The 21,175-nt window shown below is 38.9% G+C and overlaps 1 protein-coding gene across 3 annotated transcripts in view; it reads right to left on the bottom strand.

Moving 5' to 3' along the window:
* Nucleotides 1-15,037: 15,037 nt before the first annotated feature.
* The window catches only part of EMB1789 (CCCH-type zinc finger family protein), a 72,887-nt gene continuing 66,749 nt past the window's right edge, over nucleotides 15,038-21,175 (bottom strand). For all 3 annotated transcript variants that reach the window (XM_086510394.1, XM_086510393.1, XM_086510392.1), the window contains 5 exons: nucleotides 16,728-16,790; nucleotides 16,501-16,638; nucleotides 16,338-16,388; nucleotides 16,089-16,229; nucleotides 15,038-16,011 (listed from right to left, as the gene is read on the bottom strand). In XM_086510394.1, the coding sequence (XP_086366520.1) occupies nucleotides 15,196-16,011; nucleotides 16,089-16,229; nucleotides 16,338-16,388; nucleotides 16,501-16,638; nucleotides 16,728-16,790 (1,209 nt within the window). In that variant the 3' untranslated portion in view covers nucleotides 15,038-15,195. The remainder of the gene's footprint in view (nucleotides 16,012-16,088; nucleotides 16,230-16,337; nucleotides 16,389-16,500; nucleotides 16,639-16,727; nucleotides 16,791-21,175) is intronic.

Raw genomic sequence — 21,175 nt, 5'->3', positions numbered from 1 at the left:
CTCCATACCTCGCTTACAAAATAAAGATTAGTACTATGACCAGAAAATGTAAAGCCCAGTCGGACAGTCCACCTCACCATATGGTAACTTAAGATAGCATTAATTCCCATAGTCAAAGCCCGGCTTTTTCGACTAGAAGCGAGTAAACTGTATTCGGCTTCGGATAATAATACCTGTAGGTATTTTCATCTGCTATCCCAGCTCGACTTTAAGTTTTAGCACTCCACTAGTGTAAAAAACCATTCTACATTGTGAGAGTATAATAAATTTTGGGTAAACTTTCCTAATCCCAATTGGTGTTAAGAGTCAATAAACTAGTTTTATTCTAAATGGTTGGTCATATATAAAACCCAAGTCCCGAGTATCATTTCCAGAGTAAGTGGTCTTCAACTATTTTGTTTGAGTTGAATGTAAAGCCCGGTCAGACAGTCTACATCACCACGAGGTAAAATTAAATAGCAACAATTCCCATAGTCACAGCCTGGTCTATAGACTCGTAGCTAGTAAGCTGTATCAGGCCTCGGGTATAAATACACAGTAGGTATTTACACCTGCTATCCCATCAATATATTAAGCTTCAGCACTCCCAATAGTGTGAAAAAAAGGGAGCCTTATCTACAATGTGAGAGTAAACACAATTTCAAGCACACTTTCCTATTTCCAATTTGGTTTAGGAAAAAAAATTGGTTTTATTAAAGATGGTTGGCCAAGTATAAAACCCGAGTACAGAGTATCATTTCCAGAGTTTAGCATTCTTCAACTATTTTGCATCCTTGGTGTATTATGGCCTACAGTCATGACCAGGTTTTTTTCATAGCAACTGCACATCTCTTTATGTCAAATGAATCTATACGTCGAGCAACATTACTCCGTTATGAACTTCATCTATTCCCACAGTTAGGAACCTCTGTTTCCCAAACAAAGTGGTGGACATATCAGGACCGAGTGACACGAGTGATACTTTGGGGTCGTGAACATTTCAAGAACAATATCAGATTGGCGATGTTTACTGAAGCAGTGGGTCTAGGGCCAAAGTATTATTATATCGAGCATTCAATAAAGCCTGGTTTTTCAGATCGGCTATATCTGCTAGCCCAGTTTCTACCTCCTCAAAAAATTTTATTATACCGTAGTTATGGTTATCAGCTACGAGGATATTTTAACTGTACTCACCGCACTCGGGAGTATGGGGTAGCCTTGGCGACTCGTATCGTGCCTTTGGCTGAGCAGCCAAACACTTGCTTCTACTGAGATAGTTGTTTGTGTGATCATGTAATGGGCAGCATAATAGAGATGTAGATGCAAGGTTCCTGAAATAATCATCAGCTAAGCTTTTTTTGTCCCGTGACAGCTTTTTTTGTGTGTGTGTGTGTGTGTGTGTGTGTGTGTGTGTGTGTGTGTGTGTGTGTGTGTGTGTGTGTGTGTGTGTGTGTGTGTGTGTGTGTGTGTGTGTGTGTGTGTGTGTGTGTGTGTGTGTGTGTGTGTGTGTGTATGAATATCACTTATTAAATGGATATCGATAATCAATGAGAGGATTGGATATAGATAACATGCCATAGTTAGTACACATATCAAGTATCAATTAGATATGAAATATATATTGAGATTAAGTTAATGAAATACAATGATACAACTTTGTGTAAATAGACAAGGATATCGTTCCGCTTTCTAGTTTTTCTTTGTTTCTAGTGTCCTTTACTAGATAGGATAAGAATAATATAATTATATACAAATAATGAAATACAATGGGAAATTACTAATAATAAGATCTTAATATCACTAACCTAATCGGATATAAGTAAGATCGCGTATGTGACTGTACATTATTAGTGAGTAGGGTATCTTCCTGACTGACTACTTAGGTTGATAAATGTTTTTCATTGCTCTAGTATGCACTAGATCAAGAGGATATAAATAGTGTGACCTAAATAATATGTATGTATGTGTGTCATCATTGGGTTTCAATCAACATCCTTTATAGACTATCTTCCATAATCTTTGTGAATTTGGATCATTGGTTTGGATTTTGGGCCAAATTTTACAAAATTCAAAGCTCCAAGTCAAGGTTTGACTTTAAAATAGAATATTGGTTTCAAATGTGAAAAGGTGATGGGGTTGGCTTGTCACAATACCCTTTATTACAACTATATGGTCAGTTTTTACACAAAGGTGGGACGATGGATCGCGCTCCATCATTGGTCAAAGTTTAGGTTGAGATTCATACAAATAATTCTAGCAGTTTTTCTAAGCAAAATGGTAAAGTTCAATGCAAATGTAAATCAAAATCACACAATTTAGTCCTAATTTATGACCCTGTCTTTGACAACACCTCTTGTTTTCAAGCGCTTTTTGTAAGTAAATTTGGCCATCTATGAACCCTGATCATTTTGGCACATAGTCTCCTTTGGGTAGATGACATTGTGATGTAGTTAGTAGTCCAATTTTGCTACATATTCACCTCATCTATTGTTGATTCAAGATCTTTGAACTATCACCAACTTCTAAAGATATTGTTAAAGTTAGTATTTATGGTGTTCTCTTATTATTTTGTAGCTTGTTTAAAGTCAAAAAATGGTCCAAACTTAGTATTGGGTCAAGTGGGTTTCAAGTCTCTAATTTTGTTAAATAGTAGTCTCTAAACAATTCTCTGCTTAATTTGGTCACTATCTTCTAAAGTGGAGGGTGACTCCGAGATTTTATCAAGGGTGATGGATTGCAATCCATCGTTTCTAATGTTTTGTACCCAAATTCTTACCAAGAATTTATCATGCCATGTTGGGCACTCTGGCACTAAAATTTCATAAGTTGCGGAGTTAGGTGATCTGACAATCCAAATTTTGGTTGGTTACTACCCAGATTTGTGATTTTATGCTTGATCATAGAGTTTTTATCAAAAACTATACGGTTGCAATGGGCATCTCTTGGTGAGTTTTCATATGTATTTGCCACATAGCACTATGTACGGATTCCATGGATTGTGATCCATGTTCTAATAGATGTGTGACATTTGATAATATAGCCAAATAGGTGACACTAATAGGAGCATCTAGTGTCAAAATTTTGTAGATTTGAGCCTCATAAGGCCTCTGCGCGATTGATATGGGTGGGGACTTTCGGTGATCCATCATTGATTGTGTGTGCTATATGTTGCCTTTGCATGTTGAATTTGACAATATATAGAGCTAGTGTATTGTATGAGGATCTTACATATGAAGTCTAGAAAAGATCAAAGCCCTTGATTTTCAACACAAATCAAAAGTGTGTGCGCCTTTCCCTTGGCCAAAATTCTCCCTCTCCCTCACACACAAAGTGTGTATGTGTCAAATAAGCTAGCTTTTTCATATTTTACCTATATGTGGCCAACTTACCAAGTTGGCAACTTGCACACCCTTCCTTATTGACTTCATTGCTTAGTTCATATTTAAAGATAGTGAGAAATGTCCCTAGAGAAGCACGATTACATACTTGGATTACCAGTAGTAGTATGTACAATATAGAGTCAAACACAACCCACTACAGGCACCTATAAATAGGACCTACTACTTTCATTTTGGGTATGTCATATGTCTATCACTTTGCAATCGCTTTGTATATTTGTTAAGCTATTTATCTAGATGTCGATTGAGCTATGTTGTTATCCAATACTTAGAACTAATTCAGTTGTACTTTTCGCTTCACTATCTGAATATACCAGTTCTTGTATCTAGTTGTCCAATATTTGACTCTCTTTTGTTAGCTTAGTTGTCTTTCTATCTTCCCTATGTTCATTTGAAGTCTAAGTATGTTTGTTCTACTTGATTTGATCTGGCATATGACACTGAAGTTCTAACTTACAATAGCTATCAAGTGACCAACTCAATCGATACCACTCATCATAGCAAACACAGGCATAGGGAAAAGAAATCCAATTACAAGAAAAAATCAAGACGTAGGGAGTGAAAATCAAATCATCATATGTCCAAACATGGGGAAATATTAGTGATCTAAAGATTTCCTTTCCAACATTCAAAGATAGTAGGACGGACAACCTAGATGTATACATATAGGCCTTTGAACAATATGTTGACCTTCAATATTGATGAAGATGAGTAGAGAGAATACTTTCCACAAACTCTAAAGAATGCATCTAGGAAGTGGTATTACCAATATCCAATATGAAAACTTGGGACCTATAGCAAGTTGAAAAAGGAATTTATATTGGAGGACAGTGATAATCATGGGGATGAAGATATACTCTACAAGTTGGACAAAATCAAGCAAGGCAAGTTGGCAGTTAGAAGCTATGTGAAAAAGATCAAGGAGCTAACCAAATAATTGAATGAGACTCCTGTAGAGAAGAGAATGCATGCATGGTTTTTGAGAAGATTCAAAAGCAAGAAACTTTAAGAGCAAGAGGTGCCAGCACTCACTATGAAATTTAATCACTTAGCATAGAAAGCTTTGAAATTGGAGCAGTAGGCAAAGACGGACAAGACCATACTTGTAGTTGTAAAGGTGGAGAGAGTGTGGAGACTCGTGTAACAAGTGTAAATTAAAAGAGCACAAATCTTATGAGTGTTGCTAGTGTACCTAATGTAAAGCATTCAGACATTGGTGTAATAATTGCACGATTAGAATGCAAAGATGTGTACCTGTCGCACATTTGTGGAATTACTACAAAAATAAAATGCACTAGTTTAAAGAAGGCAAAGATGTGTCCCTAAGAGCACTCACAAACCTAGAACATCAAAGCAAGAGGGAATGTCAAAAAATATAAATAATAGGGTCGGCATCAGTAACATGCAATGAAGAAGAAGGTATCAAAATTCAATTGGTAGAGGTTGGGGAGGAGCTAATTTACAAAGCGTAACTTCATATGTTATAAGTATGGACATTTTGCATGTCAATTCCCAAATAATGTTAAACCTAAAGTGCTCAAAGCTAAGAAGCTAGACCCAATTCCAATGCAAGTGATCACCAAGAGCGTTGGGGGTTGTCATTGAGGAACTACAGATGAGCGGGTCAATCAAAGAAAGTAGATTGAAGAGTCTTAGAAGTGGCAGAAGCAAAGAGCAGTCTTGAAGGCAAAGGGAAATGCCAAGGAGATGGCTGAATGACAATAGTAGAGTACATTGGTGGCCAAGATTAGTGAGAGGATTTGGTGAAGAATATTCTAGAGAAGCTTGAATGAGTAGAGGCTAGAGCCATTAAATGACTTTTGCCAAAGGATCTAGAAGCTCTGGAGAAGGAACTCCTAGAGAAAGAATCTAGTAGGGGAGATGATGTGAAGGAATCTGAGGAAACAGTAGTTGGCAAGGAGAAGATCCTGGAGAAGCATGTCCTGCAAGTCAACAATCTGATTCCTCACAAAAGGATCCATCAGCCAGAAGATGCAAGAGGCCAGTATCAACATGGCACTACAAAGATAGTTACCTTGAAAGATCATTGAGCTCATAGATTATCTTTGGAAATAAACAAGACTAGATATATGTTAAGGTATGTGACTGAATTTAGAGTCTTACTATTGGTCAAATTCCCCAATACTTTCTGTATCTAGAAGTTTCAATTATAAATCAAGTGTTCATGCAAGTCAAATGTCCAAATTACTTGAAACTTCTTCCAAGCACTCTATTGCTACCCTGGACCCAATCCCCTTTGAATAAACTTGCATAAGCTCAATTTTTAGGGCAAGAGATATTAAGTGTTCTTATTATCTCCAAGGGCAAAATGAAGAAAGTTTTCAACTTTTTTGTCTTGTGCTAGATGTTCACACCCTAATCAAGCCACAAATCAAGTTTCATGGAGTTTGGTTCAATTTTGAAGCTCCTAGGGTAAATTTTGTGTCTGCGGTCTAGTTCTAGTGATGTCTATCTAGTAACTTACAAGTCCAAATGCTACCAAACTTGAATCAAAACCTCCTTATACTATGCTTATACCTGGTTGAGAAATGGTCAAAATCTTTCTTTTTTAAGCCCTCGGATATTAAGCGCACTTATTATCCAAGTGCTAATTTTTGTAACTTTTCTCATCTTTTTCACTTCCCATAGTTGTCAAAAAGTGTTTTGTTTTCATCAAGTTCTCTTTAGTATTAAGTATTCTTAGCCCCAGTTGTCTTCTTATCCCCATTTGTCTGTCTGTTTAAAGTGAAGGTTGTTTTAGCCCAAGTTTTCCCTCAAATGGAATTGGAATCTCTTGAGCCTTCACAAAAGTGTTAGCATATCACTCGAGCAAGATGTCCATATGAAAAAGGTTCAGTTTTAGGCCCAAGGAAAAAGGTGTTTATTATCTACAGGATAGGATCTGTACTTTTTTGGGAGTTTGATGGCATTTAGGTCTTATACAAGCTACAGCAAATCCTTTTGGCCAACAAAAATTACTTTAGCATGCATCTATCACTGGGGAGATAATAAGCCTATTTTTTGCCAAACATTAAAAATTTTCTGAAAAGTTGGTTTTTGACTTACTCGTAGGTTGCTATAGCCTTTACAAGATCAATGATGATTTGTACTTTTGAAAACCCTCCTTGATTCTTACTTATCGTATTCCTAATCGCGTCAGCAAAAAAGGTAGTGGAAAATGTCCATTAGCACTGGTTTATCTTTGTTTTTTTCTTGAAAAGTGCATCAATCCTCAAACTTTGACATAGCCTAAGCTATCAAAAACCACTCAAAACAACCTAATCTAAGCCTAAAGGTTCTCGATAAGTATGACTACTCCCAAGACACCTCTACATAGCCAAGGTAGACACATCTCAATCGTGCAGTTTCTAAAAGTTAGTTTTTATACTCTAAGAAAACCTAGAGGAAGCTTCAGATAACATTAGCAAGTACTAAGGTTTTTTCCTAGTTTAGATCACCTTGTCCCCACCAATGGTGCCAAAATTTGGGGCTCCCAAAATGTCAAGCCTTGCTATCTTATTGTAGTGACATGGAGAACCACGAACATGAATGGCATGTCATGGTAGGGAGTCGAATCAACTCGTGCATGGAGGCTATGAGAGGTTAACAATCCCTTGGAAAACATAGTCAAGGCCTATACTCAAAGCTACACTCAACTATATGGCAGAAAACAATGGCTATCTACGACACCACAAACGAATCTCAGCAATTCACCAAGCAAACAAATTCCAAACAATAGAAAACTTATAGGACAGGTAGACAACATCTAAAGACACATGTCTATGCCCTCAAATCCCCCTTTTGACCACTTGCCAAATTTGTGCTTATTATATATTAGGCAGATTTGACCCAACCGTTTTCAACCCCAAATGCACCCTAGAGCTTAGCAATGATGCCTCTACACCTCTCCAAAAAAATAATGTTTTGTTATGTAAATCCTAAGTTATGAGAAGCTAAGGAGTAGGTGAGAAACAACAAAAACATAGTTTTACCACAAGAAAAGCCACAAAGAGCTTTCACCTATGAACGTGATAAAAAAGCACCACTTCAAATGGACACTTCACAAGGGATTCTTGAGCTTCAAAAGATCACAAAAGGGCACATAGTGCTCTAAGAAACAGTTGTAATGCTACGTGATTAAAAAGGACCACTTCCAATGGACACTTCACAAGGGATTCATGAGCTTCAAAAGATCACAAAAGGGCACATAGTCCTCTAAGAAACAGTCGTAACGCTTTATTATCCAAGAAGACTCCTCTAGGTTTTACAAACATTGGCTTTTATAACTTAGCCAAAGGTTTTGGGTTCAAAAATGAGAAAATTTCTAGCTCTTTTGCAGCCTAAGATTTTATTGATACAATTTGGAATCATTGAGCCCCTCATTCTGGCTCATAATCACATAAATGTTTACAAATTAAATCCAAAAATCAAAGAATTACAAGGTCTTTAGGTTATAGATGTCTAGATAGATCCGAAAAAGCAGACAAGAACAACAATTCAAACCACTATCATTGCCTCCACAATCATCAAAACATCAGTAGATAGGTTACAAGCTCTACAGAAGAATAGACTGGTGGGGAGTCTAGTAATGGATTCATCACACTTCACTAGTACCCTATAAAGTCCCAGTGCTCACTTACCTAATAGAAAGGAAAGATGTCGTGACAATAACTGATGGATGTGTAGCAACTATCCAGACGGGATGGAGAACCATTGTGAATGCCATCAAATAGATGATGGAAACCCAAAGCTCCATCAAGCAATCGAATGTCACCTATCCAGAACAAGAGCTTGAGTGAGAGATTATGAAATCAAAAGCTCAAAGGAAGAAAATACTCTCACTTAAAAAATACATAATTGAAGAAGAATGCAAGAGGAAGAGGAGCGCAAAGACCATTAAGGAGCTCCAACAAAAAGTGGACCAGTTAAAGGTGCAAAATTCTAGTCTCAATACTAAAAAGTGGAAGTTTACAAAGGAGATGGTTGCATAGAGGGTACAACTAGATCAAAAGACTACAGCCCTCAGCAGTTTAAAAGAAGTGCAGAATAATTTGAAACAATATATCCTCAACAAATATGTATATCAATCATTGGTTGACAGTTCGGACACCGAAGGAAAATTAACTCTCAGTCTAAAGGATGTGCAAAAGCTGATAAGTACCATAAAAGATAATTTGGAGAATAAGAGCTCCATTTATACAATTATCGTCGCCAACCAAGCCCTCATTGAACACTTAACTACTAATGTGGATGATGAGGAAGATGAGAATGAAGAAGATGATAAAGGTGTCCCCAAAGAGTTGGTCTAACGGTAAGGCTTTGGCCTCTCAACCTATGGGTTGTGGGTTCAAATCCCCCGTTGGGTCACACTCTAGAGGGACACCTTGTGCTCACCTGGTGTTCACGTTGCTAGGGCTCTTGCCCTTGGACACTCGAGTGCATCCTCCTCCTGGAGTGGCTCACGCGAGGAGGAGGTTCCTAGCTGGTTGCTACGAGTTCTCTCCGTCGTTCCCAGCATGTGGTGCATCAATTAGGTGGCCATGGTGATGCCTACGCGTGGCTCTTGCCCCATGCTACACGGCCCTTGCCCGACCATGTAACATGGCTAATATTTGGAAGGGATAAGCACCTCCCCCTGTGGGCCCTATGGTGTGTCGAAAAAAAAAAAAAAGATGATAAAGGACAAATATAAAGAGGCAGAGGGAGAACTAGTAGGCAAAAAGGATGATGATGACGTTGATGAACCCCCTCTAGCTCCTAGATCTACTCAAGGAGGTACTTAGTCAAGTTTAAATCATGGAAAGCCTAATGTTCCATCGAACCAGCCCTTTGATAAGCAAGAAAACCACACTAAGGAAGGGCAAGGTGACATGCCACAAAAATAGCAACCAAATGTGTAGCAATAGTAGATGATGTTGATCAGGAAAAACAAAGGAAAAGTTGTGCTAACAGAGCTAGATCAGAGCATAGCTCTGGATTTTCTAACCAATTCTTAAGTCTGAGAAACTGCGTCTAGTGGTCAGGAGCCACAAACTTAGATGACTCTTTGCAAGTAGGAGACTACCCTCAAAAGTCTATTTCATTCAGTTAGAGTCTTGAGAAAAATGATGCAACAAGAAAATCATTTTTTTATCAACTACATAGAGGTCGTTCCAAATTCACCAGTACTAATGTATGCAATACCTATGAAGGAGGAGGAGATACCACGCTTATATCTAGCTCTATATCCCAAGTACAACGAGTTGGCCTATCAGATTAAATAATCGGAATTGTCGACAAGATTCGGGAGTGGTATGAGTAAATCAATGTGCTCTGGGTGGCATGGAAGAATGTACTCAATGAGATAGGCTAGAAAACAAGCGTATCTAAACTTAAAAGTTATTTGATTACCTTCACAAGAATGATGACTTACTGGAGGGGCTAGATTAGTTTACTAATCAAGTACACGAGTGAGTTGCTATAACTCTCAATTGAGGCCTCCAAGATCCTTATGAAAAACTTGGCCAGTAAAGCTAACTTTTAACCTCAGTTCAAAGAGATGGCCGAAGTCCTCTTTGAAGCTCGCATCAAAACCACAACATACGAAGTGAGCAAATGACAAATCGCAGAGAACAACTGGAGTAAGAAGAAATCAACAGAATTATCCAGAAGGAGAACACTATTTCTAGTGCTCCAGGTCAAGTTGAGCAAGGCGTCCTTCATATGCCACCTCAGAATGTTTGGAAGGCTACCTTAAAGAAGGATCTATATAAATGGAATCACAAACACTAAAATCAATGCAAAATCTAGAATTTTGGAATAGGCAAAAATTCAAAGAAAGGGGAGTCTGAGGCTATAGATAGTGAGAACTCCCCCTAGAGAAGCACCAATACATAGGCGGATTACCATTATCAATAGTAATTACCAAGCAGTAAATGTACAGTGCAAAGCCGGTATGAACCTAGTACGAGCACCTATAAATAGGACCCGCTACTTTCATTTTGGGTATGTCACTTGTCTATAACTTTGCAGCCTATTTGAATATTTGTCGAGTCATTGCTCTAGTTGTCAATTGACCTCTATTATAATCCAGTACTCAATACTAATTTAGTTGTACTTTTGGCTTCGCTATTGGAATATGTCAATTCTAGTATCTGGTTGTCCAATGTCTAACTCTCTTCTTTCAGTTTACTTGTCGATCTGGTTTCCATTTGTTCACCTAAATTCTATTTTTGTTCATTCTACCTGATCTGACATGATATGATTTGATCTGACATCTAACTTTTAAGCTCTAATTTGGAATAGATGTCGTGACTAGCTCATTCAATTATTACCTCCTATTAAAACGACTCATCTTTCTGATTTTTGATAATCACGTACTATAGTTCCAAACTTTCGTGCCAAATTAAGCCAAACCCAAAATTTGACATCTTCCAACTTTGACGTGCTTGAAGTTCTTGCTTTGAAGATAAATTAGCATTTTCTTTCAGAACTCAATTCTAATATTTTTTGTGATTTTTATTACTTTTTGAATAATATTTATCATTATTACAAAATTTTAGGAAATTAAGCTAGAAAAAATTACCGCCAAAAAATTAGCGAGATTTATTCCCTAAGGCACTAAACACTCGGATTCCCTTTGAATCCCTAGGTTGACTGAGGTTTATACACGTGATTCTAGCAGCTATTCTAAGCACAATGGTGAAGCACGCCTAAAGATCTTTCCGACAAGTGTTGAACTCGATACCTCTTATCCAATAGGATATTGGAATAACCAATCTACCACACTTGACTTCTTGAAGAGAAAAACCCTTGAGAGAGAGAGAGAGAGAGAGAGAGAGAGAGAGAGAGAGAGAGAGAGAGAGAGAGAGAGAGAGAGAGGGAAGCCACATAATTGAGAGGATATTGGTAATAGGAGCAATATTGAACATTGAGACAACATGTCATTTAGGGTTCAACAATGAGGATGTGTACATCAAGCATTTGCACTAATACAGAGAAGTAGGTTACAATTGTACGGCTTTTCTTTTAGGGGTTACCCACATTCGTATAGTTGGTGATTACTCAAAGGTTCCTACCTCCTCTCTCCTAGCCTTTGGCACCCATGATAGTGGTCTAACAAAAATCTACATAATATCTCCTCAAAAAGATGGGGTTGTTTCCAAAAACTCTCTCCCCGTTACCTAAAGGATAAGCCCGCCAATGTTTTTTTTCAACCACTAAGGCTCATGTGATAGACCTTATCCAGTTTTGTAGTCCATGTCCCACCAATGTTAGGCGTCACACATGGCTTCTCCTCATAACATAGGCCACACACATTGAGAAACAAGGATCATTGTTGGTCTTCTAAGGGTGGTATAAGGGATATTTAGTAAAGCTGAAACCCATTTCTCACAAAAGCAAATGGAAATTCCTTAGCTTTCAATCAAGCTTACCTCTTAGCTCATCCGACACATGCACATGTCATACAATACTACATGTCGAAGTATAATAAATCAAATTAAAATCTTCCAGCCACAATCTCTGGTGAAATGCCATGCACTACTAAAGAGGAGTATTGTTCATGACAGACATAGTAGTAGAAGCAGCCTTACTCCAATAATATGGTGACGTTTATGGCCCAAGGGTCTACTGTATATACCTTCAGCAAACAATACCTTTTTTTGTGGTGTGTACCTACAAGAGATTTCCTTCAACTTTTATGAGTTAATGTCTCCCTGCAACAATTGCACATACCTTCCAATACACTTTTGACTATAATCTTGGTATTCTATAATTAAGGAGACACCTCACTTTTCTCCTTCATGAAATGGCCCTATGGTTTTCTTGGTTGATCATTGAATGTCAAAATTATGTAGATCCTCTTTCAAAGCCAATCATTTAACGAGCCACCAAATTGTGTGAACCATACCTTTCTACTTACAAGTTCATCATGCAAAGAAGCTCTCTTTGATTGATGCCCAAAGCAAAGGGCACAAGCCCATTAGTATCTTTGAATGTAGATAGAGTTATAACAAGCTCCCGTCTGTACATCACAATTAGTGTGCATATATTAGCATGCCTAGTGTATTCGTGTCAAATTTCTTTGTCACCAGCACCTCTGTACCTTTTGCAAACATGGTACATATTGTGCATGATTTCATCTTGGACATATCCTAGCCAATCTCTTAGGTTTGAGAACCAATTATCCATTCTACTCATGCTCTTTAGTATCTAAGCCTACAAATTGGCCTTCAAGCCCTCCTTTATAAATTGTCCCCCACATACACCAATTTCTTTCAGTACTTTGTCACATCAAGTTAACCATCCAAGTAGTATTACACTTTGCTATTTTATAAAGATAATGACCAATCACATGCAATATCATCCCAAGTTTCTACGTTACCAAAACTCTAATCCCTTCATCTCCATGAATAGTTATATGGCTTGAAACACATCGATTCACATCGTATACACTCTTACCATATCTTCATATTCATCATGTGTTCATAACAAACAATCTCTTCGCCTCAACTATATTCATGCAAGGAGACCCATATTTGTATGTATTCTTCTACCATTCCAAGACTTTTCCATTAACAATTGAATCAAGTGACGTGTTGGCACAATTCTTTTTACTACAATGCTCATATTGATGTAGTTGATAGTTTTTTTGACCTCCCTAGGGCTCTATTCCTAGAGACTAGCATCTACAATGTACATCTAATCTGTACAAATTTACCATGTACAGGCAATCTTTGCAAGTCGTAAAACTACTTTTGTAGTGTTAATTTTCATGACCACCACACTTGACGTCCTTCTTGGCTTGCATCGTTGTCTATGTTCGAATAGAAGACCTACTTATGATTGGTTTTTCCTTATGAAGGTATATGTTTACCACCAAGATTTTTCTCCTCGATGCTTAAATCACTATTAATTATGCACACTTTGGGATTTTTCTTCATTTTGGAGGAATGCCTTGAATTGCGAGTTTTTAAATTTCTTCTTGGGACGTGCAAGCATACCTTGAGCTTCTCATAATTATGATAGTAAACCCATATGTGAAACAAATGCTATTTTCTAGCAATGCATGACCATTAACCAATATTCTACTTCTTAGTTGCATGTAGGTAATCTTTTCCACGTATCCTTGGACATTCATGAATCCTTCCCATGTAGCAAATAACCAACAAGCTACATTTTGTTCACGGTAGTTCCACTCTTCGAATGCTCACATGTGCAAGCATAGCCAACACTTCTACAATCCTTCGTTTTGTTGACTTTACAATAGTTTCAATAGCCTTTGCCCATCAACAAGTTGGTCATTCTAAGCATCTAAGAGTGAAAATTCATCTTATCGACTTTCTCATTGAAAACATATGTAGTTCCATCATTCAATAAATTCAACTTTCATTACTCAGATTTGACCTCACCACGTAGAAGAAATAAAGTTCAAGCTAAACCACTAGGCTACAAGCCTATCATGGCGTGCTTAAACATTAAAAAAAAGAACATAACAAACAACCCCTCCCTCCCTCTGCTCTCCTCTTTTCCTTTCTTTCTCCTCACCCTTCCCTTTTCCTTGCTTCTCTCCCTCAACTAATTAATGAGTTCACTAATAAAAACGTTTTGCCCACCTATTAAGACACATTTCTTAATAGTGAAAAAAACTACTTGATCGCTTGCTAGTTATCAAAATGACCAAGCCTCTTAGAACCTATAAATTTTATATATATACATACGAGGGCAAGTATAACCCACTAATTCTATATAGCAACATTAACAATTTCACTTGAGCACCCAAACTTCTGGCAATACCACAAACATAAACTTAGTGTTCTTGTACACAAACTCACATAACTCCAAAATGAACCTATTAGAATTACAGTATTATTACATAGTGCAGTCCATGAAACTCATGTAATCTTAAAGCGCACAATAGCGGACATTTCAAGGTAAGTGTCTGTATGACCAAGAGGGAAAAAAAGAACCAAAAGAAACACCCTCAAATTTGAGTTTGGACAGGGTTACGACCAATTGTTAGCCCAAAAGAAGATCAAGATGGATATCACTAGAGCACCGATTCAAGAATTAGTTTAAAAATATGTACTCAAGGCATGCCCCTAAGCCGAAAAAAGAAAAAAGTGTTTCCCCAAGCTAGTCCATCCCTTGACAATGAGCCATCTCTTTCTTCTTCGACGTTCTAATTAAATGAATCTTCTCTTCAAATCTCTGAAGTAGGAATAAATATGTATGGAATAACTAATCTAAACAACTTGCTTTCTGAGTGGGTATCAACGCAAACATTTTGTTATTCTTCAATGCCAAAAAGATAACCAGTAACAACTTTTAGAGAAGACACTATTTCAAAGGAAAGACCTTGAGGTCATTATGTTACATACATTTACGCAAATAGACAATGTATATTGGGGTATTATCAATAATCTCTTGAACGCAAGTGATGTAGGGAGCTCTTGATGAGTGACAGCCCCAAGATCTCTTCACGAGAATGACCATTACCAAACACACAAGATCCTTCTTTTGTGTGTGAGCACGCACATGAGTCGCGCTGGCCCGGGGGGGGGGGGGGGGGGGGGGGGGGGGGGGGGATCTATCTTGCTTGTTCAATTTATTCAAGATTAGTGCAGCTACCAGAAGAAAGAGAGAACAACAAATTACAAAAGCTATCATACAATGACTCATATCCAACTCTACCAGTTGAATTTTAAAAAAGAGTGACCTATATACAAAACCCAAATGTTACTGAAACAGATTGGAGAAAAAAAAAACACTTTTTACACAAAAACGAATGAGAAGCTCATAATCAGCACCACCAGATCAAATACATATACAGATTTCTTTATTTCAGAAATCTGTCCAACAAGATATCTGATGCACTTCTTTTGCACACTGACTCCTTTGACGCACTTCTCTCTTGCGGTCTTAAAAGCAGGTCCAACAAAGTCGGCGATGACTCCGGCACAGGAGCACCATTTTCTACCAGCTTTCTTTTCGATACTCTCTCTAGGAGAAGGGAATTCTGGAAATTAGAATCTCGAAAATCAAAATCCTTTGCATCGGGTTTACACGAGGCAGCCATACTAGATACTCTGATTGGGGTAGCATGTTGTCCCATTGGCAAAGACCCGGGTTGTTTAGAAAGGGTGCCGGAAACAGGTTCAACACTTTCCAAACTCACAGCATGCCTCCCGTGCACAAGTCTACTCTCATCCAGTTGCAATCGCAGAAACGCCTCAGCATTTCTCCTCCTCTCTTGGGTGGTTGTTGCAGTTACACCAGAAGAGCTCATGGCCACTGCTCCTCGTTGTCCTACTCTATCCATGCCTGTAGCTTGACTACTACTATTCAAATGGCCCCCATTAAGTGAGGGCTGTGTCTTTTCATGCGAACCACTAGAAAATGAAGATTTTATGACACACTTGTTCGCTGCATTGAGAGGCGCACTCGAGAATGTGAAACCTGCATTCTTTGCTCCCACTGCATTATCAGCTTCCTTATCCTTTGCATGTGCTTTTACCTTGCTTCCGTTGGATTTATCAGACAGCGTAGTCCCTTTCAAGCCAGCCCGTCCCACCCCATCAACAACACCATGGCGCACCCTTTCCTCCTCTTCGACTTTTCGAAGAAACTCTTGTTTTGCCTCTTCACTCATGGGCTGCACACACACAACAGTTAATGAACAAAAATTAAAGCTTGCAATCCTTGTTTACTTAGCTCGTAGTTGAGAATTACCTCATGTGAAAACCGACATGACTCTCCTCCCATACAGCGGCCTCTTGTATGAAAATACTTGCAAGGAAACAAGGAAAGTGCATGCGAATATGGACAATCGTCGCCCTTCAAGCAGCAGTTCATTACAAAGTATTTGCACACCTGCGTGACGAGACCAACTACAAATTAAGCTTTGCAATTAAAAACACAAAAACATATCACTATTCACTACTAAACTTAAATTCCGATAAAGAATGGAGCACCCCTCACCTCAGACTTTGTCAGGGGTAAGACATCATGTGAAAAAAGGCAACTTGCACCCTGGAATAAAGTTAAGTGAATCAGAGATGGGACAAACCCAAAACAATGATAGTAGTACACAAAATAACATGTAAATACACAAAAGAAATGCAGATAAGACTGAATTGTGTACCTTGCTGCATTTGCCCTGAACATAATATGAACACGTCTTCTTCTGTCTCTTCTCTGTCTTATCAACGAACGGCTGAAACTTGAGCTTGCAAATACCAGATTTCTCTAATTTTCTTTCGTTTGCTTTATGCTTTGCTCTCTGTAACAAGGTGCAAACATGAGAGAGAGAAAAAAAACTGAAAAGATAAATATGAAGGCTAGAAAAGATCGTTGGGTGCAATTCCTGACCTGTCTTTTCTTTCTCCTTTCTTCTGTCATGGGACCCCTTTTCGTCTTTTTCTTCACCGCCTCCTACAGCAAGAGAGAAACAAACCAGTTGTCAATAAACTGTTTCACAAACGACATACGTGTACAAATACAAAATGCTTCCTTCGAAAAACAAATTGTCACGCAACTGTTTCCTCCACCCTTTCATGAGTGAAGCAAGTAGAAAATACCACCAACGAAGAAATCACCTTTCAATTCATCTCACCCAATCTCCCTGCATTAATTAACACCTCCCCCCCCACCCCCCCAAATCTCTCTCATCAAAATACCACCAATAAAGAAACCACCTCTCAAATTCCTCTCTCTCTCTCTCTCTCTCTCTCTCTCTCTCTCTCTCTCTCTCTCTCTCTCTCTCTCTCTCTCTCTCTCTCTCTCTCTCTCTCTCTCTCTCTCTTTCTTTTGTACTCTTTTGTATTATGTAATCAGAATTACAAGCCCAAAGGCATTACATCAGCCCGTAGGCACACACACGAGATATTCAATGATTACAAACCATAGGGGAAAATGCAAAGTTACAAAAGATGGGTGATACAACAAAAAGCTAGGAGCAAGTGAGTGAAGCAGGAAAAAAAAAACCCATGAGATATTCAATGATTACAAACCATAGGGGAAAATGCAAAGTTACAAAAGATGGGTGATACAACAAAAAGCTAGGAGCAAGGGAGTGAAGCAGAAAAACTCCACCCGCACATCAAGAGGAGCCTAAAAACTCCACCAAAGAATCTCCGATAGCCAACTCCATATCTCCAAGGCCATATACAACGATGAATCCCAGCAAAAGAGACATCAATGTCGCAAGAAGATTCTGCACCAAAATCCAGGGAAAGAGAGCCTCTAGCCATCCCTGGCAATGATAACAAGGCTATGACATTCTTCAACCTGCAAGTAGCAGCAATATATGGTGCAAATCTGAAGGCGAGGTAGGAACCACCCAACACACCAACCGGCCTACACCTACCGAACCAATTCCAAACCTAAATCACCCATCAAACAAGAGAAAAAACAAAAAAGAACAAGCAATAAACAAGCAGAACAGACAAACATAAAACACGCACACACCTCAACCACAAGCAGTCATCCAGAACGCACTCACCCGAAGCACATGCAGATCCATGAGCATAAGCATCACAAACAAAAGAAATAAGGTGCATACAAACAAGCAAGCTAAACAAACGGATACCATGAGAAACAAAGAAAAATACATGCGTAAGAACAACAAACAAAATGGAAGGAAAGAAACCATCACAGGCAACACATGTGACTTAAGAGCGGAACAGATATCCGATGAAGGCGGCCAAGTAGAGCACCTGCGGTTCTGTAAACCTTAAACGACCATCGTAGTTAAAAGTACAATGGTTGCTTAAGGAAGGGAGCCGTTCGTCACAGTGGAAAACTCTCTCTCTCTCTCTCTCTCTCTCTCTCTCTCTCTCTCTCTCTCTCTCTCTCTCTCTCTCTCTCTCTCTCTCTCTCGCAGTGGTTGTATATTGTGTATGAAAGAGGCCTCTGCAGATGCTCAATGGCCTATCACATAGTGGATGTACAAAAGACAAACAACAATGTGAGGGCTATGTAGATATCAAAGTAATCCGTATGCTCTAAAACAGCTTGTTAGCACATGTACCTGCATTGAATCAGTAATTAGCAGATTCGATACCTGTGCAAGAGGTTCTTGCCTCGGCAATTGAGTACACAATCTCCACAACTATACATAACAAATGAGAAGCCCTTGAGATGGGCATTACGATTATGAATTCAAAAGGGGAGAGACGCACGAGAGCAGAATCATCGTGCTACATAAGACTGTTGGGTCTAAAGGCCCTCTTATAGCCTCTCTTACTCATTTGTTCATTCTTTTATACTTGGGTGTGCTCACACCCAAATGCCATCTAAATGGTCCTTACATAATAATAAAACATAGGGCTTTTAGTTGTGTGCCCAAGAAACACACTAAGAAATCGTACGATCTCCTCTCTCCCTCTCTCTGCAACAGCGCTCGCGCTCACTCTCTCTCTCTGCTCGTGGGCTCTTCTACACCCATCGCTAGCCCCTCTATCACTTCAAGCTGGTATCAGAGCCAAGTTCCCTACTCCCGCGCGCATTCCCTCGTGAGAAATCTTCATTTTCTCTCTCCTGCGCAATTTTCTCTCTCTAAAAACAGCAAGCACCGGTGTCTTCTCTCTCTCCTCCCCGGACTCAAGGAAGACAATACCTCAACCCACAAGTGCTTATATGCTGAAAACAGGTTGAAAACAAGTCATTTCGGGCCGTTTCTCTTCAAAAACATGTTTTTTTCTGTTAATTACAGCAAGCACAAGTGTTGCAGGTACATTTGGGACACTTTGGGCAACACCAATCCACCCGGAGAATTGGGGGTTTTGCCCTATTTCCTGAAATTTCAGAGCAAGTTGTCACTTCAAACTTGGGGGTTTTGCACATTAGTGCAAGATTATTCAAGTCTACGCCTACAGGTGTAATTACACGAGAAATTCTCGGGGATTCGAGTTGAGAAATTTAGGGCTTTTGCTGATTTTGCAGAAATTTCAACAAATTGTGCACTAACTTTTGGGGCTTTTGCAACTGTGATGCAATTCTGGACATTTTGTGTCATGTATTGCAATTTGTGGTACAATTGAGCAGAGTTTAAGACTTCTCTGAGCTCTCACATATACAGGAGGTTTATGTGACAATAAACACGTGTATTTACTTGTGGATGCTTCCCATTGAGTCTATGTATTGCTAAAAATACATTTTGCAGCAGCTTTTACCTCAGTTGCAGGCTTGAGGTTGTTGCAAATGCACTTTCGTTTTACTACTGAAGTGGGAGCATTCATGCAGAGGATGTATGCTTCATGTGTGTTCTGAAATTTCAATATTTACTACTGAAATTTATCTCTTTTACTATTGTACACTTTGGATAAAGTGTTTGTAACCCAGTGTTACGTTTCCTTGCACTTCTATAGTGTTCTCTGAGCCTGTAAGAGGCTAAAATTGCAACTTGCAGCCTGCTGTTATAAAATTACAGCAGTGAATTTTTTGTCTATTTTGCATCGAAATGGCTTCCAACGCATCTCTACAAGTAGCAGTGAGTCAAAGTCTTTGATGGAAATCAAAAGATTTGATTTAGAGGCTAAAATTGCAACTTGCAGCCTGCTGTTATAAAATTACAGCAGTGAATTTTTTGTCTATTTTGCATCGAAATGGCTTCCAACGCATCTCTACAAGTAGCAGTGAGTCAAAGTCTTTGATGGAAATCAAAAGATTTGATGGCACTGGCTTTGATTTGTGGAAGGAAAGAATGCAAGGCATTCTATTCCTTAAAGATTGCGAAGATGCATTGCTCGCAGCAAAACTTGAAAACTTGTCAGATGCAGATTGGGCAAAGCTGAACAAAAAGGCTATTGCTTATATTAAAATGGCTATGTCAGATGATGTGCTTACAGATATTAAGCATCTTGACACTGCACATGCTATTTGGCAGAAGTTGACAAGCTCGTATGAGAATAAAACTCCTGTGAATCAAGTTCAACTCATGCAGAAACTTGTAAACATGGAATTGGATCAGGCAAAGCCTGCATCTGAGCATTTGAATGCGTTTACAGGTGTTTTGAGTCAACTTCAAGATTCAGGGTTGCAACCATTTGATGACAAGTTGAAAGCTATCTTTCTTTTGATAACTTTGCCTGACAGTTGGAAAGCGCTTGTTGTGTCATTGTCAAACAATGCTGCTTTAACCTGTGATGGTGTAAGAGGCTCCATTCTCAATGAGGAGATTAGAAGGAAAGCCAGTGGTGAAGGCAGTGGCACAGCTTATCATGTAAGGGGCAGGTCAGAGAAAAGGAACAATGTAGCTAACAGGGGCAAGAGTAGAAGTAAGAGCAAGGGAAAATCTCAAGATATAACTTGCTATCAATGTGGACACAAAGGGCATAAAAAGCCTGATTGCAGATTTTACAAGCAAGAGCTTGAGAGAAAGAAGCAGCAGCAGGGTAAAAAGAAGGATGCAAAAGATGCTAAAGGTGATGATGACACCTCCTCTTCTTCCAAGGATGTTGGCAAGGCCAATGTGGCCTCTAGTGTGGTCATAGAGGAAATTGTTGATGTGGACGAAGCACTTGTCGTAGCTTCGAGTGTCTTTGATGATGTTGTGGCTATGGCAAGTGATATGTATATCACGAAGCCAGATCTTATTGATGCTTTGCTTTCAACACATGATGGGTTGTCCCAGTCTTGGATAGTAGACAGTGGTGCCTCATTTCATGTAACTCCTTTGGAGTCTTTTGCCACATACACTGCACGTAACCTGGGTAAAGTTTACTTGGGTAACAACTATGCATGTGACATTGAGGGTGTTGGCACCATTCACTTGGCTTTGGAAAATGGCCAAGAACTTGTTTTGCATGATGTTAGGT

The sequence above is a fragment of the Adiantum capillus-veneris genome, chromosome 4 (genome assembly GCF_014529385.1).
Source record: "Adiantum capillus-veneris isolate H3 chromosome 4, ASM1452938v2, whole genome shotgun sequence".
Classification (NCBI taxonomy): Eukaryota; Viridiplantae; Streptophyta; class Polypodiopsida; order Polypodiales; family Pteridaceae; genus Adiantum; species Adiantum capillus-veneris.
Note: the sequence above shows the minus strand (reverse complement) of the source record. Positions and strands in the feature narration are given on the sequence as shown.